This window comes from Pleurodeles waltl, chromosome 2_2 (assembly GCF_031143425.1).
Source record: "Pleurodeles waltl isolate 20211129_DDA chromosome 2_2, aPleWal1.hap1.20221129, whole genome shotgun sequence".
Taxonomy (NCBI): Eukaryota; Metazoa; Chordata; class Amphibia; order Caudata; family Salamandridae; genus Pleurodeles; species Pleurodeles waltl.
This window is the reverse complement of record NC_090439.1, coordinates 925,242,540-925,268,387: the sequence shown is the minus strand read 5'-3', so window position 1 is coordinate 925,268,387 and position 25,848 is coordinate 925,242,540. Positions and strand designations below refer to the sequence as shown.

The window sequence follows — 25,848 nt, the reverse complement described above, 5'->3', positions numbered from 1 at the left end:
AACGTGACGGATGTCCCATACGCCCTATTACAAATTCCATTATATCCTATGGAACTTGTAAAACAGGGGGAGGCATATCCGGCAAGTTTGTGATGGAGTATCCCATTCACCAATGTCATAGTCAGGCCCTAAATGTCAGTCTGGCCTCATACTGTGAAATTAGCCTGAAAGAGAGAAAATCCATCATCGCACTCCATAAGCCCAAACAGGGCAATAATAACCCATAAGCAGATAGAGCTAGCTTTATAAAAGGATGAAAAGATATGAGTATTCGAAACTAAACTATTGATCTTGCCACAATCTCTAGCAAAAAGTAGGATGTACTTTAGTCTGGCATAAAGATACTGACAAACAAAATAAGTAGACAGGTGTGTGGCAATTTGATCAAACGGAACTCAATAACAAATATGTGTACACACATCAGAAAATTTGATTTTAGGCTTGTCTTATGAACAGTGAAATCAAGCAATAAACGCACCTTGTTGGTAGAAGTCAAAGAGATGGCACCGTACTGCTGTCCTCCTGTTGTATAATAACCTGAATAAAAAACATAGTTTGGATTTTTCATGGTATACCGTCCACAGAAGGCTTCAATTTCAGTTGTCCTTGCTCCACTCCAACCGACAGCCTGTAAGGTTAGCCAATACCATACCGTTAATTTAAGTCAGTGCAGGTTGGTGTTTGTTACTTTCAAGTGTGAAGAAGTTCATTTCGAGCAATGCCAGGTTATATATACAATTATAACTAGAAGAGGGAGGAAGAGAAGTTTTGTCCCAGCACACAAACTCCCCAAATATACAATTAAACAGTCAAGTGTGCAGTTCCTTAATGAAGTTCGTGGTTCCTCTAGTTGGTACCTAGGTCTGCGGAGTTCACTTGAGCTGGCTTCTTTTGGGAGTACAAGCCGTCAACAACCCAAGGTTGGCATGCTTCATCATTGGGCTGTGCTCCTCGTTGCGCTAGCCCAAAAGAAGGCCCTTCCTCTGACCTCTGCAGGTCTGGGTACCAACGAGAGGAAACCCGACATTCATTACGGAACTGCACACTTGATCGGTTAATGTCATATATACATACATACTTAGACAAGAAATGCTGTTGTACCTAAACTGGTAAAAGTATCAAACATTTTCCATTGCTGTCCCTTGATTATGGCTATTCATCTTTAACAACCCACCATGCATATTACATTAAATGCGACCGTGTGGATGAGAATGAACACCCTAAACCACTGCAGCGTCCCTGATTAAATGAAGTGCAGCCCTTGGTGAAGAACGCCAAGATGTAGCTTGAGATCTGTCAATTGAAGAATTATCTCCTCCATGAAACCTACACATGCTAAACTTCACATGAGAAGGCAAGAGGCAAGCATGAGTCAAGCAGAAAGCACATCATTTTTCGAAGTGGTCTTGTCAAAATACGTCATGCTGAACGAAAACTGTCTCCTGAGGTAAAATCTTATATTTTCCCAAGTATTTAATTCAAAACTTACAAAATGTGCTATATTCATCCAAGGCAGTATTAATAAGATGTGTTGCAACAATAATGTGAGGTTCACTATGCATACATAGTAAGTAAGATAGTACTTTATGGTTCAGTTAATTAAAACATATAATATTATAAGGTAAAATCACAAGTTAAAACACCAAACAATAAATATCATCATTACATATAAAACATACTGTCTTCATTTATTTTAAATACGAGATGTTATCTCGCTTAAGCCCCCAACCTAACATCTGAATATGTAATGTAAGGTATAAACACAAGGCATGAATATCATGATAATATTTTGTTTAAATACTATAAAATATTATACATTTTAAATCTCACACCATTGCATTGCAAGGATGAACGCCCTAAGAGACCATGTTTTCTCGTAGCCTAAGTTCATAAGTACCCACAATAAAGTACCTAGTGCTTAGCTTGTTTTCAGCTCTTGCAGCTATCAAGCATATAATATAAGCATACTAGTTTTACCTGATTTATGCATTCAAGAATTTGCAATGAATGTGAAATATGAATCATATAAGATATAACATAGATATGGTATCACAGTAGTCTACATTTCAATTCTATATACTAAAACCACGAAAATTTAAAAATGAAACTGCAATTATCATATCTAAAGCCTTAATACATTTAGTATCAGAAGGTAATGCTTCAAAGCTTAACTTTAATTCTCCCATCAAACAAACCAGAGTAAATGAGTATTCGTGAAGTATCTCCAATGAAATAACAAGCATTTGCAAAGCAACGGGTCTCGCATTTGCTTGAGTTAGAGCTATTAGCGCGGTAAACTACTAACCAGACTTTTCTTGCCACACAAATTACAGGAAAAAAAACACAGCACGATCGTGCTATGTAAAAGGCAGTGCAACCGCGCTGAAATTGAAAATGGAAAAATGGAGCGTGATTGTACTATGTAAGCCCCAGCACGGTCGCACTGCGTGGAAAATAAAAAGATAAAGTAGTCCGGAAACCATCGAGCCTCGAATGGTTTCAGTAGTTTACCGGTGCTGTGTAGGTGGGCTAAACATCAGAAAAGGCTTGACGTATGCATGCCTTTCACAAATGAATGCGAGCGGATTTTAAAAGGCAAGCCCACAAACCAATTAAAATGACTGACGTGACTGGGCGTGGTTACAAGCCCAAAGAGAGGTTAAAGCATGGGATGGAGCGCTTTGTGCTCACCAATAATGAACCATGATTTAGTGGTACCAAGATCATCAGGCCGGCGGAGGCAGAGGATGTTCCTATGTAATCTGCTAAATCAGGGAGCGGTTCCCTGCGGCACTGTGTGGGTCTAAGTACACCAAAGCTCATTAGGGTCCTCCTTGCACAGTTCCTGGACCTTCCTAAAAGTGTTCGGAAAGAAGCCATGTGACATGGCCACAGCTCATGCCCTCATCAGTTCGCGGTTGAAGCTGTGCAACCTTCTGAAGCTGTCACGTGACGGCTTCTAATGCTCCGAGGGTGTGCCAGCCAAATATCACACTCGTCACCAGCGTGTGTCGTGGGTTCATGCCAAGTAGAGATCACAAGGCGAAGTTTGGTTCATACTATGCCAGAAAAATTGCTTAAAGTGGGCCTGTGCTCCCAGGTATTGAATTGGAAAGGGAGAGTACCTACTGTTTTTCTGCAGGAGTGCAGTATTTTTACTGGGAGAGTACCTGAACTTTTCACTAACAGATATTTTGGAACAATGAGTGAGCTACACTTTATATGTCCATTTAAAGCACTGACCAGAACTATTCTAAGCAGCTGCATTTCCCGCGTGACCACAGAGTGTTGTTCGCGGATGTCCGCGGACATGACATAAGGGCATTCCTTATCAGAATAGATACAACTTAGCGCGAAGAGTAAACACCAAACCTACCTACAAATGAATATTCAAAGACCATAAAGATATGGACTATTGCAACTAACATTCTAAAAGAAATGTAGCGAGTCCATCCATATTCCCGTATGCATACATGTGACGTACAAATGATTTTTCAAGGTTTAACTGTACTTTTGTTTCGGCAGAGCAAAATTATTGTTGCAGGTGGAGAGGCCCCTTTACTGACAGGCACAGTGGCCAGTTTTGGAGGCACGTCCTCGCATTTTACACCCAAGAACGGATTTAATCCTGATATTTAAGGGAATACAGCTCCAACAATTTTCAGGGAGTCAAACTATCAGAAAAAAGGATTTGTAAACACACAGGCATTCAAGTTTAGTGCGTTTTATTGCCCAGGTGAGAAGTGTGCAAATGGCTTTGTCATTTGAAAGTTTGCGTACTTTGCAAGTTCGCTGTTGTATAACCAAACTACAGGAATAGATTGGTGAGGTAAATATATACAAGATAGCACATGTGGCCAGAACAGCAGGGAGGGTTACAGAACATAAAATCATGCTAACACGCGGATTCTTTTTAAGTACTTGACTGTGTTTGATGCACAATTATCCAATTCACCCCACACCTTGGTTTGAGCCCAGTTACGAAGCCAAGAGCTCGCCCCACGTCACATGCGACACCTTGGGACTGCCCTTGCTTCTTGGCACTGGAATCTGTGCGTGATTTGTAGGAAGAGAAATACAAAGCTTTGAGATGGTAGTAGAAGTCTGGTTGGTATTCCTAATCTGAACCATGTGAGGCATGACTAACTCTTCGAGTCCTGTTCTTACCTTTGCATTCTGGGACTTGTAGTCTAGCACCTGTACACGAAACACAAAACCACAAGAACGAAGCTCTTCGATTTTATCCATAAATAGCTCCTCCAGCCTCAATTTCGCTCAATAAACTCTGGGAGTCGTAGTCCTGAATTTATTATGGAATAAACAGAACACCAAATGCCAGAACGCAAAGTAGAAACTTGGAAAAAGCATAAAGCTATGTGACAATGCAAATAAATAACAAAAAAACAGTACTTGGTGAGCTACTTACGGAGTCAACACGAGACTCCGTGTGCGAAATGCAGCACATCAAGAAAAATAAAGTACAGCTGGATTAAAAAAAAACATAAATAAACGAGATCGCGCTGCGAAAAAAGATAAAAGGTAGTCCACAAACTGGACAGAAAACAGCAAGCCTCGCATGTTTTCAGTGCTTGGTCGCTGCGCTTGAGGAGGGCTAAACACCGGAAAAGGCATAACGTATGCATGCGTTCCACTAATGAAAGCAAGCAGATTTTAACAGGCAAGCCCACAAACCAATAAAAGACACTGACGTAACATAGACGGGGCTCCGAGCCCTTTTCTAACTACTAAAGAGTCTCACAAGAGAAACGCATGCGCAAGCGACGCAAGCTCGACCCTAAAAATGCCACAGATAAAGTCCTTTATAACTCAAACTTTGCTAGCTTCAACTCTGCAATGCACATGAACTTAAAACATTTCCCACAGAACATTGCGTCTTCCCCTTGAAGACAGGCTATAACTGCTTGCTGACACATACGTGCAGTGTTCCTAATAAATTACTGTATCAACAGGCTTTTCCATTCTACTATTAGTGCTGGACAGGTACAGACAATGTGGCAAATGTCTTCCTTTGGATAATTGCAAAGCTGACATGAAGTCTCACCAGTCGTTCTTCTCCAGAGAGTGGAATTAAGACATGTTTGAAAGTCGTATAACCGAAGGCACAGCAGCTTAAGCTCTTCAGACCAAACAAACCCAGTTAGTATGTTAGAAATTTGAGGGCACCATATGAACCTAACACCATCCATTCATGAGATCTTTTGGACAGCACACCTTTGTCCAGTAGGGATGAGATATTTTTCGCAGAAGAATTAATTACTTTATTAAATGCATGTTGTGAAAGGGTTAAAGCCCAAAGCTCCTCAGCCTTATAGGTGGTTAAGGCCAAGTTAAAATAATTGCGTGCCATAATGTTTCTGGGATCACTAATGGGTTTTCACACAATATAACCTAGGGTAGGTCTTGGGTCATTTTACAATTTATAACAACATTTCAAGAAGGAACCCAGGCTGCTTATGCTCTGCCTTTCAAGACCAAACTCTAAATGAATTTGGCCTTGAGTAGCCTGACGAGAAAGACTGAATAGGCGTCGATATGCCCCTACAATGGCATTATCAATAACTTTGTACGGTCTTCCTCTCAAAGCTTCTGTGCTGTACATAAGAGAAGGAACATGTTTAGCAGCCATTGCTTGCAGGAGTGGCTGGAAGGACAGGTCTTTTATAGAATTCCGTAGTAAACAGAAGGAAGCAGTGAGGCTGTTCTTTCTTCTTTCTATTGCTCTGCACTGATTCATAATTGCACTCTGGAATAAATTTCCCTAAATTTCCCCTAAATACTTGTACCCCTTCACAGTTTCCAGATCTGAGACATCTATTTAGAATATGGGTGATGAAAGCCTTTTTCTTTTCCCTAACATAGTTTTTGTTTAATTAAGATTGACACTTAACCCAGGTTTCGGTGCATACAGGGCAGTTATATTCATTAAGTGCTGGAGGCCAACCTTAGAGTGGCTGATCAAGAAAACATTGTTTGCATACAACATATGTGAAATGTTAAAGCCATCATGGGCGAGTGAGAGTTGACATTATTTTAGGCCGTTGTCATCTCTGCAAGAGACAAATTAAATAAAAATGTAGGCAAAACGCAGCCTTGCTTTAGAGAAAGCCTTACATTTTACAAGTATCTGTATAAAGTAATTGGATGGCCTTTAAGAAGAGGGGAGAAATACCATAACTTTGTAAGTTAGACCACAGAATGTTTCGCTGCACTGCCTCAAAAGCTGAATGAAAGTCCACATAATATAGATATAAATTTAAAGAACTGCTCTCTGCTTGTTCAATTAATATGGTCAACATCTGGGTGTTGGTGGATGTACCAATTCTCTTGATAAACCCAGTCTGATTCATCGGCTCCAATGAGCGTTTATCTGCCCAGTCAGACAATTTGGCAAGAAGGCATTTTGCATAGTATTTTGTCTCACCAATTGTGCAATCAACCTGTAATTGGAATGTTGTGTTGGGATTCCTGCTTTATAGATTCAGGGTAGGATAGACCCATGTTAGCTATCTGGGATTTCTTGGTTAATAAGGACATGATTGTATAAGGTGACCAGCTGTTTGGCCCAATAATGGTAATTTTGTTTAAATATTGCCTGCGGTAAGCCCTTAGATCCTAGGGCACCATCACGATGACTTGTGATGAATGTTTTTTCCACTTCTCCTATTGAGATAGCACTTAGTGAGTCTACATCCTCCAATTTCAAAGACTCTATTTTCTGAGCTCTCTGCAATGATTCTGCATCACCATATATTTCTTGTTGATACGCTATCTAGGAGGCTTCCGAAATGTTCGGGGTTGAGGGAGATCTCCTTGGGCCCATAGCATGATCACCAACCACTAGAACTCTTTGGCATCATTTCATCTGATGGCTGAGAAAATTTTGCACCAATTCAAATCAAGCTCAGATTTGGCTGACTCCCCCAAGGCTTTTTTATATAATCGTCTCAACTTTGGTAGGGGCCCACCCCACATGATAGATTTTGGATGAATTCTGAGTAGCCGTAAAGCGTGGTTCAACTTTCTTTAAGATCTTTTAAGTTGGGCAGAGACTGTTCTAGGCCGTGTATGTACCAAAGCTGAGGGAAATCTTGGTTCTCCAAAAGTAGCTTAATGAAATGGACCCACTGGGCCAATGGGTTTGGAGTTCTTTCACATACTATTTTCTATTGCAGCCTGGCTTGGTGTTTCACTTTCTCAGTGCAATCTGTCGTCTACTGCAACCTTTTGTAATTAATTGCAGACACTACACCGATATCCAGCTTGACTAGCTCATGCAAAGGGGTAATCAGTTTTAACTGGATGTTCTGGGGTTGATAGTCACTTTCCAGCAGACTTTCCAGGGCATAGTATGCTACCATGTAAAATAAAGGAAGAGACATTAAGGTGTAGTCAATGGTAGCATTAGAAGTTGCCAAGTAGTGTGAAGGATGTGCCAGAATATCAGGTTCAGCATGACCATTCAAAACTCTCAGACCCTGATGCTCCACTTCATTTATAAATAGACGCCCATTAGCATCCTTCCTCTGCGTACAGGGTTGAAACAAGGGAATATGCCAAATCTGATCAAAGTTTTCCACTATTTGATCCATGATTGTACCCTGCAGAAGATTCATATTAAAATCGCCGGTCAGTAAGGTAAGAGGCACCAGATTTGCTGTAAGATGGACAGTCAAAAAATCCAGTACAATATCAGTGTTTTTAACCTGCAAAAGATGTATGTAAACAGTTATAATGAGCAGGGGAGATGTGATAGTTGGAGAATAATCCAAGAGTTTTACTGCTTGTAGATTAGGATGGTAGATGCTGATCTCCTCTATTCTGACGTTCATAGGTACTCAGAGTTCTCTATGTGGCAAGCAAATGGGTGTCTCCAATGGATCTAGGTATATAGGAATGGTACAGCTGAGAGTTCTGTATAATTTGAAATACTTGCTGGGTCTTTACTGTCCTTTCCAACTAGCTGTTAACAGCACACAATAAAAAAGCAGTAAGGTTAATTTTTTGCATGTTCTCCCAAGACTTCTAGATTTATGGACCAGGATTGCTGGTATATTGCACTTGTGGACATAGAAAGCCTTTCAAACAGCCTTAAACGTATGTGATATTTCTCCTAAAAAATGGTAACCATTTTGACAAACTAATTGGGATATTTTACATTTGTTTATGGCCACAGTCAAATAGGCACAAACTGTACAAGTGGTACAAAAGTCAAAGGCAAAGTGTGGGCTGTACCAATACTTTAGCCATCCACATGTGGGATCCAAACAAGGCCATTCTATAGCATGGGTAACTTACCAGTGAGGTAATGGCAAAATATTTTTGACATGTAAATATCAGATATGGAATGGGGCTAGATTGAAAGATAGCCACTTTGTACATTCCTCCCATGCCCAAAAGAGACCTTCCAAGTAGGAGATGTAGAGGCTGTATGGGAAGAGGTGTGGAGAAAAAGAGTTGTATGTACTGCCCTGACTGTCCTTCTAAACCTGTGCTGTGTATGCCTGCCAGTTTCAGAATGTACCACACCCAAAATAATTTTTTGTAGCGACAGTGAGCATTAAGTGAACTGCCTGTTCTATATCATTTTATATTTTTTATTCAATTTCATGGTTGGCATCAGTTTCATTTATGTAGTTAGAGCTTTTGTGTTTGTAGTTTTGTATTTACTCACAATTAGTTTGTATTTTTATTTTTGTTAAAAAAAAATTATGTGTGCGAGGACTAACGCGTGGCGTGCTTGGAGCTGTGCTTGGCTGGTGGTGTGTGTTAATTTGCACTTGGCTGGTGGGGTGTGTGAACTTGTGCATGGCTGGGAGTGTGTGAATAGTGACTTGCTGATCGCCACACTGCTAACCAAACCCCAGTCCACACACTCTGTCAGCTCATAGTGATCTCTGTTGATTTGAGAGTTGTAATGTGCTGGGCCCGTGCCTGGTAGCGTGAATGGTCTTGTGTGTGTCACGTATGAAAGGTGAGTGAACAGACTGTAAAGCAGTTGGTGCCTTGACGTGACTTTACAGCTCATGAGCTGTGAGTCATTAGTTCTGTTTTTTGACCTTTCAATTATTACCAGTGCATTTCATTTTTGTGAAATCTCTTCTTACAAAATGTTATATATAGAACCATCACTCACCTTTGTGCCAAATCCAGCCACCATGTGTGTTTACTTGATGAATATATGGTTGTGCAGTAATAATTATCTTTTCTCTCTTTCTCTGCCAGGGTGTACATTGTCTTCTGTTGTGAATGTTGTAATGTGCTGGGCCCGCGGCTGGTGGTGTGAATGGTCTATATGTGTCACATATTAAAGGAGTGTGAATGGCCTGTTAAGCAGTTGGTGTCTTGTTGCGGCTTTACAGCTCACAAGCTGTGAGTTATTGTTTCAGTTTTTTGACCTTTCAATTATTAACAGTACATTTCATTTTTGTAAAATCTCTTGTTAATAAAATTTGATACATTCAACCATCACTCAACCTTGTGCCAAATCCAACCAGTATGTTTGCAACAATATTGGTGGGTAGCCACATGACGTATTTATTGCACTGCTCGTCTTAGTTGGGAATTCAACTCATGAAAAAAACCTCTTCCGCTGTAATCAGGTGTCAAAGCACACCCCTGACATGCTAGGTGTCTAGGGTGGAACCCCATTGATGAAGCATGCCACCAACTACGTTGGTGGGCGAAGGATCTTTTTAACAAAACCTAAGGGTGTTTTTTTCACAATTTGAGTGTTTGGGACACCACAGAAGTAAGAGACTTGGTAACATGCTTGCTTCTTGTTTGGGGAAATCTACCCACTCTAGATAGAAAAAAAAAGAAAACACCAGGGGGAGTACAGTGCGGTGTGCCTCTCGCAGATCCAATCACAATTTGCTACCCATAATGCCCTGCAAATGTCAAAATGTGAATAAAATCACACATTTCCTTGCATTTCTGTGCCTTATTCTTCCAGAAACAGAAATAAAGCACAAATGGCCTACCACCCAGGGTATCTCTTGGTCTCCCAATAAAAATTATGTCTCACTAGTGTGGGTGCCCAAAGCAGATTCAGCTTAAAAATGTATAAAAAAGAAACTGCACCTATGAACATGCTTTGGTGCCCCCTCAATCTCTACATGTTTTTGGCATCATTTTGGTATCATTTTTATTGGGAGACCACGGGGAATGCTGAGTGGTAGGTAATTTGTGGCTCCCCACAGATTGCAGAACTCCCCATCACAGCAATGTGGGGAAAATATGTTTTTAGACAAATTTTGAATTTTGAAGGGATTTTGAGTAGAAACGTGTGGCAAGAGCCACACAAGTCACCCCATCCTGGATTCACCTATGTTTCTAGTTTTAAAAAATTTACATGTTTGCTAGGTTTCTCTAAGTGCTGATTGAGCTAGGACCCAAAATCCACAGCTAGGCACATTGTAAAAAAACAATCAGTGGAAAAATGTGATGTGTCCACATTGTGGTTTGGGCATTTCCTGTCCCAGGCACTAGACCTACCCACACAAGTGAGGAACCATTTCTATTGAGAGACTTGGGGAAATGCTGGGTGGGAGGATGTTTGTGGCTCCCCTCAGTTAGCAAAACTTTGCATCACATAAAAGTGAGGAAAATCTGTTTTTTAGACACATTTTAAAGTTTGCAAGTGATTCTGGATAAAAACATGTGGTGAAAGTCACACCATTCTGGATTCCCCTAGGTGTGTAGTTTTCAAAAAATGTACAGGCTTGCTAGGTTTCCCTAGGTGTCAGCTGAGCTAGGTCCCAAAATCCACAGCTAGGCACACTGCAAAAAACACCTTTTCAGTGGAAAAATGTGATGTGTCCACATTGTGTTTTGGGCATTTCCTGTCCTGGGCACTAAGCCTACCCACATAAGTGAGGTGCCATTTTTATTGGAAGATCTGGGGAAACACAGAATAGCAGAACAAGTGCTATTACAGATTGTCTTTCTCTTCATATGCACATTCCAAATGTAAGACAGTGTTTAAGAAAGAAGTCATTTTGAGAAATGCTCTCTACTTCACATGCCTTTATGGGTAGCCCAAAATTCAGAGTTGTCCCAATAACCTCTTCTTCTAAACTCCTTATATTGTGCTCATTTTGGAAATGCATAGGTTTCCTTGATAACCATTTTTCACTCTTTATATTTTACCAAATGAATTGCTGTTTTAAACCCTTTCCAAGGTACAGGTCATTTATTGGCTCTGGGTACCTCGGGTTCTTGCTAAACCTACAAGTCCTATATATCCCTGCAACCAGAAGGGTCCAGCAGACGTAACGGTATATTGCTTTTGTAAATCTACCATAGATGCAAAAAAGTTACAGATGAAAACGTAGACAGAAATTACTTTTTTTTTTCCAACTCAAATTCAATATTTTTTTATTTAAACTGTTACTTTCTATAGGAAAACCTTGAAGGATCTACACAAATTACCCCTTTCTGAATTCAGAATTTTGTCTAAATAAACATGTATATCTTCCAGGGATCCACTATTGGTTTCCTGCCCATTTCCGTCACTAACTGGAAGGAGGTTGAAAGCACAAAATATGAAAAAGGGGGTATGTCCTTGTAAAATGCCAAAACTGTGTTGAAAAATTGAGTTTTCTGATTCTAGTCTGCCTGTTCCTGAAAGCTGGGAAGATGGTGATTTTAGTACCACAAACCCTTCATGGATGCCATGTGCAGAGGAAAAACATGAAGCTTACTCCTGCAGCACCTTTTTCAATTTTTCCCCCAAAATCCACAATTTAGCTGTACTTTGACTAGTTTCTCAGTCCTCTCCAATGGAATCCACAACCCCTGTTCACCTTTAGAATCCCCAGCATATTGGGGAAAAAGGATGCAAATTTGGTGTGGATAGCTTATGTGGATCAACTCATATGGGGGCCTAAGCCTGAACTACCTCAAATAGCCAAAAAAGGCTTATCATAGGAGGGAGGTCTAGTAGCGGGGGGTTAAAGGCCTGGGGGCAGAAATGAACTGGCTCACATTTAGTAGACACTTTAAAATAAATGAAAGGGAGATAGTCATCTTAGGTCAGCCTAAGCATTGGGGTGACAGTGATCTGCATGGGGGAACAGAGGGTGGAACGGGGGAGCACAAGCATGGAATTCTGACAAAGCCCATCTGCACCTAGGAATTTTCTAATGGTGATGAATCGGCAGTAAGAAGTATACAACATAAAGTTGTGTGACTACAAGACATGATAATCGGAAACCACAAAGAACATTTTGTGGGAAGTCCTATTTATGACACTGGCCAAAAATAAGAAAAATATAGCACGCCTAGTATCACATCGTGTGTATAGCTGAAGAGATATAGCATTAAAAAAGAAACATATAAACACCCAGAGATGCCTAATAAATTGGAAATTGAAAAACTGGGTAAAAAAAATAGGTAAAGGTTTTGGAGCAGTCCATGTTCTAGTTCAACTGTAACTCTCAAAATAAGAGGGAACATGGATAGTGGGCAACAGCAAAAGGAAACGTACAAGGAAAAGAGACAGGGGGCAGAAATACTGGGTGGCATGGGAGAGTAGAACGAAGGGAAAACAACCTAGGTACTGTGAAATTGATTCCTTTTGGTTTAAAAATGAGGCATAGGGGCGAAAGAGATTTATATGGCAAAGAGGAGGATAACATAAAGATTAATATAGGTGCATAGGCAGGTTGTTTTGTTTATGGGAAGGGCCTGCATACCCTCCTCCCCCAAGGAAAGCAAAAATGAAGAAAAAGAAGGAAAGGGTGTGGGAGAGGACAGAGAGTGAGGAAAGGATGATAACAAGGAGAGAGGAATAGGAGCACTACTATTCAATTACCCTTGGATGGCTACGCTTAGAAGGGAATACAAATTATGGGAGAATATTGCAGCTGTGAAAAAGGGATGGCTGTAGAAAGAACTGGAAAACGAGAATGTGTGCAACCCTTTATGAAAACGAAACTTGAAAGCAATATCGAGATAAAAGGCATTCACTGAATTGGATTTTAACAACTAGTGTTTGCCAATTTTCTTGGAAATTTTGAGGCAACAGGCTAGATGGAGAATATCCTCAAAAGTAATGTTCTACAGGTTTTCTTTAGTGATTACATTCAGCGATCAAACCCAATAACCAACACTGGGCCAATTACTCATCAAATACAAAATGGCTGCTGAGCAGTAATATTTTTAAAATCAGTCAAGGCTCATCCCAATAGCAAATTATATACTTCATATGGATGGCCATTGTAAATGTATGTTGTAATCACATTTGTAATCTACATTTTATATTTAAGAAGGAAGCCATGCAATTAGGGATCATAGCAGAGTTAAAATCTAAAGCAGCAGGAAGGAAGTACAGAGATCGATATCGGATTTAGTGTGTATAACTAGTACAACAGAGTCACAAATGTACATTTATGGTAGCACAGTTCGATTGAAATGAATATAAGCACACCTTTTCTGTTCAATGTATTAATACATATTAACACTACACTGATATATTTAATGTTCATTGTAAAACACACTGATTTTTCTTGGTTCTAAAAAGCACGAAGATACCACGTACCTCTGTTTCATAGTTATTAAAGTACTTCACATACTGGTTTTCAATGACATTAGCAATGGAGTCTGGGCAACTAGAACTGATCATTCCTTTGATCGCAGCTTGAACCTAAAACATTAAAGCAGAATTGTAACACAATAACATACTGAATACAGAATTCACATCACAAATTGTCTAATTGTCTTATTGTAAACCATGAGAGCACGACCACAGAATGAGAAGGAAACGTTGAAACATTTGTATAGTGCTTGGCGGTAGACAGGCCAGTGCCTCCGAGAGAGAAGTAGGTGTAGAGCGCAGAAAGCCACCCATCTCAGACTCCACCCACTGAACCATGCAACAGTGCAGGAAAAAGACTGCGTGGCTCACTTGTGCACAGATGGAAGAAGTTGGGTTAATTTTGGAACATATTCTCAAAAGGATTACAGATCAGAAAGAGTATGACGATTACCAAAAAATGAGAGTCCCTCTCATGGACAACTTTGGCCCTCGTTTTGAGAGGTCGTGTATTTAGTTCCAGTAAAACCGGCCAGTAAGTCACTGGTTTGGCACGGTGCCGTTTTGCCTTCAGTGGCTTGACATCCCCATTCCACGTTTTGGATTGACGAGTGGGGGTACGGCAGAATCAATTACGACAGATTGCTCCTCTTTCCGACCAGTTTTCTCTGTGCAAATGTCATCAGGTTTTCCTTGCAATTTGTATTCTCAAATGGGACAAACACATCCCACTGGCACCAGGTTAAACATATTCAAGCGACTCGCTGTGAAGACTTTTTCTCTTTTTTGGAGCACACGAATGTGCTTTCTTCGATACTATGGTCTGAGAATCGTACAAGCTGACTTCAATTTTCTATTTTCTATGTTTTAATTTTCTATATGTATGAATGAATGTACACTGACACACCAAGCACAAGGGCTAAAACGTCATCATTTAATGATACTCTGCATCACTGTGAAGTGTATGTGTTAATATCTGAATCTGTTCATAGTCAACACACTCCCCTATGAATTACAGCCACAGGTAGGGAGCACTGATTTTAGCAGCTGTACAGAAACTGTCATTTGTTTAATGTATGTACAAGGACTGTTTCGTGTTTAAGTTCACTGAAGATTAGCCAACGTTACAGAAGTGTGGTACCAAGATGTCTTGCTGTTGGCGCTCAGTGTGTTGCCAGTGAGTTGCGGAGATCAAGGGGCCTATTGAACAGGTTAGCACTTCGAGGTGGCAGCGCAGGTTGCCCTCCTTCCGCAGCATGTGTGCCTCGCAGGTTAGGAGATTTAGGGCCTGGATAGAAGAGGGATGAGGGAAGAGTGCTCTAAGGTTATGCAGCCGAATCAAATGTCAGGCTGAAGGCCTAGCGAAGGAGTACACCTGTCATAGGAGCAGCATGGGTTACTGAGGGCTTCCATGGAGAACCAAGCTCAGTGCAGCCAGGTAAGACACAAATATAGTTTTATGTGTTACGGGGAAAGAAAGAGTCTATAAAAAGCTCTGAGGAGATGATGAAGCATGCCCAGGCTTGTGAGTTTTTAGCCCATGGCAGTCTGAGTACCCTAACCCACTGAGAGGTCTCCACTGTTCTGGAGTGGATGCCTGTACCAATCATTTGCATTTCCCTATGCTTCATTTACATCTAGCTGTTCTAGCGCTCAGTCTTTAACCTGTTACTGTGTTAAGTTTGCTATCTCATTGGGCCTCAATTGCATCCTCCTTGAGCTGCAATGTTCCATTACATAAATACGGCACAACTTCCCCTATTTTCTAATAACATTTCTCTTCACACAAAAGGAAGAAATCACTAGCACAGGAGCTCACATGAACAGTAAAAGCTGCGGGGACAGCAATCACTACTGTAAAAAGTTATGAGAACCCAACAGAAGATCACAGATTTTCTTAAAGTTGAGCAATTAGTCTTGGACTTGAACTGTATTTTTTGCCGAGAGGAAATACTTTAATCCAGGTATACCAATGACACCACCACAGGAGATCAGGAAGATGTAATCTCTGATGTGTCAGTTGGCCAGTGCAAGGGGCGGTTAGATGCCAAAATGGGAGGGAGAAGAACAGCCTCAGATATACACCCACCCAGGCCCATAACCTTAAATTATCAGGCATTTTTTGATACTAGAAGAAAAGCTGTGCCCACTCCTTCCCAGGCTTTGGATAATCCAAGGGTAGACGAAGGGATTTCCTACACCACACCCAACGTACTTAAAAAAGTAAATGAGGAAAAATTCACACCTCTCAAGTGAATACATTTTACACCAATTCTAAAACAAATTCAAAGGATCCCCAATCCACTAGCCGAAATTAAGAAGACCATGTCAGGATTCTCGTTTTTGGCCATTAGAGGATAATAAAGAAGGCCCTGTGCGGTCCTTCTTCTAGGCCTACCCTTGTCAAAGCACTCTAAAACACTCTGCACATCTCTCATCGCATTACGTTCTTGTCCGTGTTTCCAGACCACACTGATGCATAATGGTATATGTAGTTCTTTCTGTTATCAAACCTTGCCTAGAACATGTAATGTAGGTGGAGCTCTGTTCAGCTTCATTGTTTCTAGAGATATACAGACTCATTCATACTACTTTTATTAAAATATATTTTAATTGCATATAAATCAAAAAGAACCATGGTGACATTAAGCAGCAAATTTCGCAATAGGAAAAACATTGGTACACAGTAATTAATTCCCTTCTGGAATCTATAACCACGGAACCACCCACCCACCTCCCCCAGAAATTCACAGGGCAGTATCAAAGTTCTAGCATCTTTGACCCCAAACATCTGGATTGATATTTGAAATAGGAGCACACAGCTCTCCTTGATATACATTGCATTTTCCCCATATTTTTGTCTGCTTGCTAGGACAACCCTGACTTTCATAGGCCACGATCGGTTATAGGACCAAAGCAAAAATTAGGGGAGAGAGTGGACAGCCCTGTCTCGTGCCTCGTCAGAGGTGGAATAGTGCAGATGTGCCCCTCCATTTCCCATTTACTGAGCGAGAGGATCAGAATATAAGAGCCATATCCAGGAAACAAAGTACGGGCCAAAGCCCAATTTCTCCAGTACTGCATACATAAAGGGCCACTCCACTGTGTCAAAGGCCATCTGTGTCTTGAGAGACAATACAAGAGCTGCTTATCCGATTCTCATTGCACGACCCAGGGCACCATTTAGATGTCTCAGATTCAGTGCAGTATTTCTCCCCAGCATGAAGCCATATTGATCTTGGTGGACCAATGATCCAATCACCTTAATCAATCGTGTAGCTAAAAGCTTCGCCAAAATTTTAACATCAGCATTTAGTAATGATATATAGGGGGCACACAGTTCCGGCAGTTTAACCTTCTTATGTAGGACAGCTATGTTGGCTACTGTCTAGTCGTTGGGCAGTACTCCGGCATCTCAGCACTCCAAAAACATCTTCAAGAGATGAGCAGCAATGAACATTGCTGTAAGTTTTTGGTATTCTATAGGTAAGCCATTAGGACCTACAGCTTTACCTGATGCCAAGTCACGGATCGCCTGCTTCACTTCACTTGTTGTCAGGCCCTGCTCTAGAAACTCTTCGTCTGTCTATGAAAGACCCGGCATTTGGATATCATATAGCAATTGACAAGATTCTGAAGCCATAGCCGTATGTGTTGGGGAAAAAAGACGGCCATAGTACTCCTCAAAGGCACCTGCCATGCCTTGCCTACCCCGTACACTTTCACCTCCTTGAGCACCCACGGAGATGCCACCTCTCTTTTATCCATCCAAGCCAGAAGCCTCCCCGCTCTATCTTTCAACTTATATGCGGTACTGAGTTGCGCGGTGACAAGCCCTTGCGGCCTATATTGCAACATCTCAATATTCCTTTTGTTTCAGAGAGATTTTATGTTGTAAAATCCCCTGTTTATCCATAACACGTTGGGATTCCAACTCCCAGATTTCCCCTTTAAGTTTTTACAACTGGGCTTGTTTTTATTTTTTGTGCCCCACCATCAATGCTCTGCCCTGACCCCTTATGATGGTTTTATATGCTTTCTTTAATGTCTGTGCAGATTCGTCTGAAACCTTGTATTCATCAAAATGTTGTTCTGTGGACCCATGGAGGTTCACCCATATGCAAAGTATGTTGAGGTACCAGGGATTAAGCACCATTCTCGGTCTACTCCTAGGGTCAGTCAGTCTGTAGGCTGCACAAACTGGGGAGTGATCAGAGATACCTCTGGCAAGGTGGTGAACCTCACCGATGTGGGGGAAGTTTTTGAGCCAGGGTAGGTATGTAGTCTATGTGCGAGAGGCTCCCATGTGCTCCTGAGTGATATGAATACTGTTGTGTTGTAGGTTAAAGGTATGCCACACAGCCACAAGGCCAATCACCCAAATAAAGTCCACCAATGGTTGACTGACTTACAGCGACTGACCAGGAGGGCAGTGGTCAGTGGCATAATAGAGGGTCACATTAAAGTCTCCCCGCAGCAAGAAGCCGCCCTCGGGGCACTGAGAAGAAGCATGCTGAGGTCTGAAAATGCTGCATCATGGAGTTTTGGGGTATATAGAGCGAGATGATTTTCATGGTTTTGCCCTCCCACTGTCCCGTGATCGCCATGTAGCTCCCATGTGAGTCATGCCAGGTGTTTAGTGTGCTAAATGGGAGATATCCATGGAAAAGGATCCCCACCCTCCTGGATTCCGCTGCATATCCTGCATTGGCAACCATTTGAAAACCCCATCTATCTAGGGTGTGGTAGGTGTTCCCTCTTGAGGTATTATAATACCACTCGTCTTTTGATCCTATCTCCCAGCCGGTCAACATCACAGGAGAGGATCTTAAAATTAGAAATTCCTAGGGCCATGGAGGATTGGTAGCAAGTGAGCTTGGAGCCTGCTGGTGAAGACCCCCACCCTGTTCTGGGGCTGCCCAACAAGCAATAGGGGGAAGAGAAACGCCATTCTAGAGGTCATGAAGAATTGGCTGTGTGGGACAAAGCCACGTCTCCCGAGCAATGGGGGCAGCCATTAGATGGTATGCTGGAATGTCTATTCTGAACTGCTGCGGTGTAGATGTGAGAGCATTGCCATAAAATTGATATAACAAAAATTAAATGAACTGTTCAACACAAACCCCAATAACATACCCCCACCCTGCCTTCCTGTATGATGGACCTGAAACTGACCGCCCCCACAACTTTGCGAAGTGCCTGTGGCCCCCAAACATAATACAAACTAATGAAAGGAGGCTGTGGATCCTGTAAGACTGCCATCCAACCGCCCTCTCTGCATACAAAAAGTGTAATGTTACCACTGAAATTGTCAACATGTGGAGAGTTCCAGTCCCAAAGTATGAAGTACAGTGTCCATTCAGGCAGGGGGGCTAGTGCTCCCACTATCTCAGTGTTTGCTCCTTTCTATCTGGAAGAACAAAAGGCACCCCCTGAGCTTAATGTCAGGCAATGTTCCTCTGGAAAGGCCCAGGTGAGATCCTCACTACTGGCCAGTCCATTTTGTTGTCTCTAGCCGGTTGGGTCTTATGTTCCATCTGTAGTGCCAGCGCCAGCCTGTCATCTGTCTTGTTCGGTTACTGGTTCTTGCACTTCCTACCCCTCTCCGTGACTCATTCATACTTGCTTCATCAACTTGTTGTGCTCTCAACTCTGAATAACACTCCATTTCAGGTTTCCCTATTTCCATGCTTTTGCCTGATGGCTTACATAGTCTTTCTCTCTCCAAGTCCAGACCTTTCCTCAATTGGTTGTTTCCCGAGTCCCTGCAATTTATATATTTCTCACAGCTGGATTTCTCCCAGCACCTGTGGTTTCACCCTTGAGCCTTCAACTGGTTCTACCTGTGAGTTCAGTGTGCAGCAGCTGGCATCACTCTTTATTGCTGAGGCCCCAGATGAAACAATGCACTCTAATGATTCTGCTTTCAGATTTGGTTGTAAAGACTTCATATCTTGGGTTTCCTTATTACTTGCTCCCCTCTTTCTATTTAGTTATTTTTGCATATTCCTCCCTCATTGGAATAGCTTCTCTATCACTTTGGATACCATTGTTTGGAGTTCTACCTGCACACTCCCTGTCCTGCCCCGGTTGTTTTGCATATTCCTAGGTGTAGGCTTGAATTATGTTATCTCTTGTTTTGTGTTGATTGTTACAGTCCTGTTCTTGTTTATATATGGATTTCCTTTTCTGATTTCAGTATTCCTAACTCTGCAGACTTTATGCGAGTCCTGTTCCTAAAATATGGGTCTGCTTTTCCCTGAGCAAATTCACTGTAGTCAGTGTTTCTTCTATTCCCTTTTGTCCTCTCCCTTGCTTGCAGTGTAATCGTGATTATCATTATACAAAGAGTGCCAGTGAGATATTGAAGCTTGGCGCCTCTGCAAGGAAACTCACCCAGCACTCTTCTTCCAAAGGAGCTGCTGAGTGTCTTACAAGACTCTGAGGATAACTCAGCCCCACCCTCTGCAACATTTATATATGACACCTCTGGCCTGCATAGTCAAAACCCACAGACTCAACATCATATCCTACGCTGATGACAAAAAACTAATCCTCTCCGAAGACACCACCAACACCAAAACCATCTTCCACAATTGCTTAACAGAGGCCACCAGCTGGATGGAGGACAACTGCCTGAAGCTCAACATGAACAAGACAGAGGGACTGATCTTTGTAAACAAAAACTCAGAATAGGATTCAATCTGGTGGCCCTCAGAACTCAGCCCTATTGCTACCCCCACTGCCTACTCTAGGAACCAAGGCATCATTCTGGACAACAAGCTAACCATGATGACTCAAGTCAAGGCTGTCTCCTCGTCCTGCTTCTTCATCCTCTGCATGCTTTGTAAGATGTTAAAATTTGTACCCCAAATCTCAAGACCACCATCACTAAGCCCTCATCTTCAGCCAACTGGAGTACAACAATGCTCTCTATGCAGAGATCGCAGACCATCTCCTGTGAAGACTACAAACAATATAGAACACTAGAGCCAGACTTGTCCTGAATCTCCCAAGGCGAACTCTAATTCAGGGAACTCCACTGGCTCCCTGCACAGAAAAAATGACAGTTCAAGCTCCTGACTCATAAATATAAGGCCCTATACAACTGCAGTCCCGTCTACTTTAACCACTGCCAAAACCTCCAACAGCCCACCAGACACCTCCGCTCTGCTTCCCATTCTCTAACCCACACGCCCTCTGCATCCGGCGTAGCAGATGCAAAGGTTGCTTCTTCTCCTACCTAGAAGTGAAGACATGGAATGAGCTACCATTTTATCTCTGAACCTTCCGATCGCTTCCAGAGTTCCAAATGTCCCTCAAGACCTGGCTGTCCTGCTGATCAACTGGATCCTGCTGGTGCCTGGATACTTGCACCTGGATAATCTCACCAGTGACAAGAGGCGCTCAACAAATCTACTGATTGGTTGACTGACTGAACTGTTACCTGCCTTCTCGTAAGACCTTTAACCCTCACAGAGAGATCCCTTTCCACAAACTATCATATAACATAGTGTGTACTGTTTTCTTCCTTGTACGTTTGGATTGCATTTGTATTGCTTATTGACCAGTATATGCATCAGCTGTCTACTACTGTCTTTGCAGGCATTACCCAGTTTATGTCCAGTGTTCCAATCCAAGAACATTCCAACCTGCCCCAGTCTTCAGCTTCTGCCTTATGCCTTCCTTTCCAGACTTTCAGGTACTCCCTTCCTCAAGACATACTTTGTTTCTGCAGAGAGCAAGCTACTCCTGTTAATCAGTATAGTCTTGATTTTACACAAGTGTTCCTGACAGCCCGTTCCTAGAAGAAAACAAGCATGCCCAAAGATTCTTGCTAATTGACATCCCCAAAAGGCAAAGTGCTGGGTTTCATAAATGCCCATTGGACATTGTAGCACAAAAGGTATTGACTTACCAATGAAGTCCTAGGAAAAGGTTCTTTCTCTGTTAGTAACATGAAGAGTATTTAGAGGAAGGTTGAAGACATCCAAAAAGTCAATCTGGTCTACAGTCAGATTCAAGTGGCCACCATGCAACAGTTTTCTGCACTACTGTTAGTGGTGGATAACATAATGCTTCAGTTCTGTACAACCCAAAATGTTAATGATATTGGCCAATGGTAAAACCAGATTTTAGTCCTGAATCAAAAAGAGGGATGGGTACATGAACAGAAAATTCCTAAGGATCCTCTGCTCAAAGAAATCAGATGACCATTGAATTGGCAAAAAAACATAAAGTGTAAACTCTTCAAACATGAATCATCCTGAGGAAATGAAGGTCACAGAGAAGATGAGTCAATTATCCATAGAGCAGACGGGTTATTTCTTTCATTTTTTTAATGGTTTATGCTTACTTTATAGTGCAGTTAATAAAAGGCAATATTGTTTATCTTACGTTCAATTTGTATGGCCATGTTTACAGAGGCCTACTTATGCCATCTTATTTCTGGCACATTCAGCCTCATTGTCATTTTTGGGGTGTTCAAGTGATGATGACTATATCAGCATCTGGAAGTTTGCATCATTTGTATATTTTCAAGTTTATTTACATTTTCTGGTGAGAAAGCTGAGCACCCACTAACTCCTACTGTCTAAGTTTAAGTTACTGTCAGTTGAAGGTCTCCTATGGTTTATGTACTGTATGTAGAGAAAATGTATCAAAGTGGGGAGATTTTGAGAGGGGCTAGCATTATATTTTCAATTGCTTTAGAGATGTAAAACTGTCTCGCAGTATGCCTATATGATAATTTTGTCTTATTTCTGCATAATAATTTTTTTTTTGACTTGACGTTAGCTTGGACATTGGCTATTTTTGTCACTGGTACAAGACTAATCTTTTATGTATGTAAAGAGATTGGTTCTGCCTATGAATAGAGGTGTAAACTTGCATTCATGTATTGCCAGTAATTCTAATATCATGATCACTAACACCATGAACCCTTGTCACTTTGAGTGAGAGGGTGCAATCATAGCTTGATACAAAGCTAAGAAAGGACTCTGTGTCTACCAAAGACTTGACATATTTTAGAGTAATATACAACCTAACCATGCAACAGGAAAGGCAGCAATTTTTAAGTTGTAGAAGAGGCCACCCGAAAAGAATCCTGCTTGCAGTGAAAAACTGCAATGAAAGTCCTCAAAAATGCAGACAAGCTGGGGACATATGCGAAAGATAATTTCTTACTGGAGAAGCTGGAATACCTTTTTGGAACCTTGTGGTAAATGCGCGTAATTCTGGCACACCCCAGGAGATGGCTGCACTCAAAGAAGTAGGTTCTTTGACAATAAATGGTATTTACATTTATATTGCTTCCTTGTCATTTTCTTTGGCCCTTGTGCCTGCTTCCTCCAAAAAGTTGTTCCTTGTTTTTCATATTTCGTATGTAGTCAATGCCAATTTCCAGACACCTTGTTGCTATTCAAAATCTATACATTGCTTTTTTGTTTCACAGTCTTTCATCTGAGCTCCACCGTGTATTAAATTTGATTAAGTCCATATTTGTAGATAAATCACAGCTAACAAAATATTTCTGGTCACTTTATTTCTCTTGTGCCTGGTATGTGTCCTGTATGTTTTAATTGATTTGTCCACCAAAGACCTGATGATTAAAGTATATCACCCAGTTTTTGGCTTACAACCAAAAATATAAAAGGTCCAATGTGTCAGTGATAATTTGCTTGTGAGAAATTTTATTATTACTTGGGGTGGAAGTTAGTCCACCACAAGTAACAATGACACTATTTGTGGTAGTTCCAGTAAAGGTATCAGTAATTTACACTTGAGGTCAAGCCCTGGTAGCCATGGTATGGAGCCCACAGACTTAATTCAAGAAAATATGAAAACATTTAAAAGTACCAAAACAGGTGAAAAGTTGAAAACACAACACATTAAAAATTCCTCTCCGATTTATAAATGAAGGGCCCGATTCACAAAGGTAAACTTAGACCAAAAGTCTACTTTCAGACCTAAAGTCTAACTTTGCTCATAGTAAACTTTTGGTGTAAGTTTAGACTTTTGGTGTAAGTTTATTGAGTAACGTTACACTTTTAGTGTAAGTTGAGACTTTTGGTGTTCGTTTAGACCAAAAGTCCAAACTTAGACCAAAAGTCTAATTTTACCAACTTTACTATGAGTAAAGTTAGACTTTAGGTGTAAGTTTAGACTTTTGGTCTAAACTTAGACTTTAGGTCTAAGTTTACCTTTGTGAATTGGGCTCATAGAGAATAACGTAATGAATAAATTGACACAACAACAAAAATCCAATAAGCCTCAGATATGATTTTTTACATTTAAAGTTTTAAATGAAAACAGGACAAAAAAGTGTTAAGCATCGACCACGGTAATCTGGTTGCACTTGACCAGCACCAGCACCGAGGCAAGAAGGCAAGAATTAAGACTGAATGCGATGTAGCGCTTGTTGGATACAGGGGCCAGGTTTGTCATGATGGTAAAGCACATTAAAACAGTAAAAATAGATAAGCAACCTCACCCTCGGTCAAACTATGCACACTTGTGGCGCCAGCTTTAGGCAAGCACTTAGTGAGAACACCTATTGTATAGGTGGTAGTGTTTTGATCTCCACTTCTGAAGAAAAAAAATATTAATAGAACATTCTCTGAGGACGCCTACACTGGTAATTATGAACTTACAAGACAAGGTGGCCTCTATGTCATATCATTTTATAAATTTTAACATGATTCCTTTCGAAATAATTATGAAACGGTAATGTAAATGCTTCCTTTAGAAGTCAAAGCTCCAGTGGTTTTCTCTGGACAATTTTAACCTTGGTTATGATACACACCTATGTAAAAATTATGTTTTGAGTAAGAATATATTAACATAAATCTTTTAAGTTTAAAATGTGAAAAAAACCACACACAATTCATTAGACAAAACCACAATGTTATGTAAACATTTATTTGATCTCATTCTTAGTATTTTCAGAGCAGTTCTTCACCACAATGTGTATGCAGAAACTGTTTTTGCTTTGGCCTCCGACCAAACAAAGAACGAGTTTGAATGGTAGAGCTCAGATAACAATGTTTTCCCATTCTGTTGTTTCATGAACAACGCTTTAAAGGATAAAGACTGCCACAAATGTGACTAAAAGTGAAAAGTGCACTTCTAAAGCTAGCCTGCTAATTTCTATTCTGCTGCATATAGTACATTGCGTTTTGTCAAATTAGTTTGCCAAAATATATCACAATATTAAATAAATGATGCATGACAAACGCTCTTGTTATTTGTCACTCCAAAGTATGAACGTTGTCTTTTCAACACTTATAACTGATTTACAGAGGATAAACTGAAAACTGCAGGAGCATATAATGCACCTGGCTCCCATGCCCACTTCTCAATGGGAATAAAACGTCATATTAGTGCATTATTCCCCATTTTGGGGTATGCAAATCATAATGGAGTGTAAATTGCGTACCTGGCAAACATCAAACCCTGTGCTATTGACATTTACTGGAAGTTAAATTTGTGCTTAGTGCCTTCACCATTTTCATTCCTTTTGCAATTGGGCATTTCATGTTATCACACACACTTGTCTATTATACCTAAAAAATGAAGTTCATGTAAATCACAAACCTCGGATGCCGACGCCTGTGCTGCTATAGGCTGAGAGGGTACGCCATCCCACATTAAGGTGAAGTCCTGCATGCTGGGGATTCCCTTCGTTTGCTCAACAATGTCGATTGTCATGTTACTTCCCTCAGCAACCTCATAATTGAGCAAATTAAAATCACCTGAAAAGAAAACATATAGTGGTTAGAAAAGTGCATAACATTTTTTGATAATCATATAGTAATTATACAGTTGCGTCTTTTTCGAAAAGCACTTGATGTATGACATAGAAATAAAACCCAATAGGAAATGTTTTGCCTAATTACAGAGCTGTTCAAAGACTCCTATCAAAAAGAAAACATTTACCAAAAATATTTCAGCCCAGCTGATAAACATGTACCCCATAAATACCTCCATATGCAGATGAGTCATCCCAGGGTCCGTTAACGTGCAAGGATCACCCCGGCCCTAAAGAAAATGACCACATACCCATCTCTGCTCTTGCCTTCCTTGTGTCACAAAGACCTTACAAAGCGTTTGAACAGCCTACTCTTTTTCCCACCTGGAGTTAAACAGCCTTTTAAGTGACTTACAATTAGGCCTCAGATCCCACAGGGCGCAGCGACCACTAAACATTAAGGAAGAACTTCTCACCACGGCCAAACATGCGGTTAGGTCTACATTGATTTTTAATGTTTGTGATGTATCTAATGCACTGTGAT

The 25,848-nt window shown here is 41.0% G+C and overlaps 1 protein-coding gene across 2 annotated transcripts in view; it reads right to left on the bottom strand.

Moving 5' to 3' along the window:
* The window catches only part of LOC138282757 (fibrocystin-L-like), a 735,329-nt gene that overhangs the window by 471,119 nt on the left and 238,362 nt on the right, over window positions 1-25,848 (bottom strand). For both annotated transcript variants that reach the window (XM_069220628.1, XM_069220629.1), the window contains exons 19-21: window positions 25,151-25,308; window positions 13,562-13,666; window positions 479-628 (exon numbers count right to left, since the gene is read on the bottom strand). In XM_069220628.1, coding sequence (XP_069076729.1) covers window positions 479-628; window positions 13,562-13,666; window positions 25,151-25,308 — 413 coding nt within the window. The remainder of the gene's footprint in view (window positions 1-478; window positions 629-13,561; window positions 13,667-25,150; window positions 25,309-25,848) is intronic.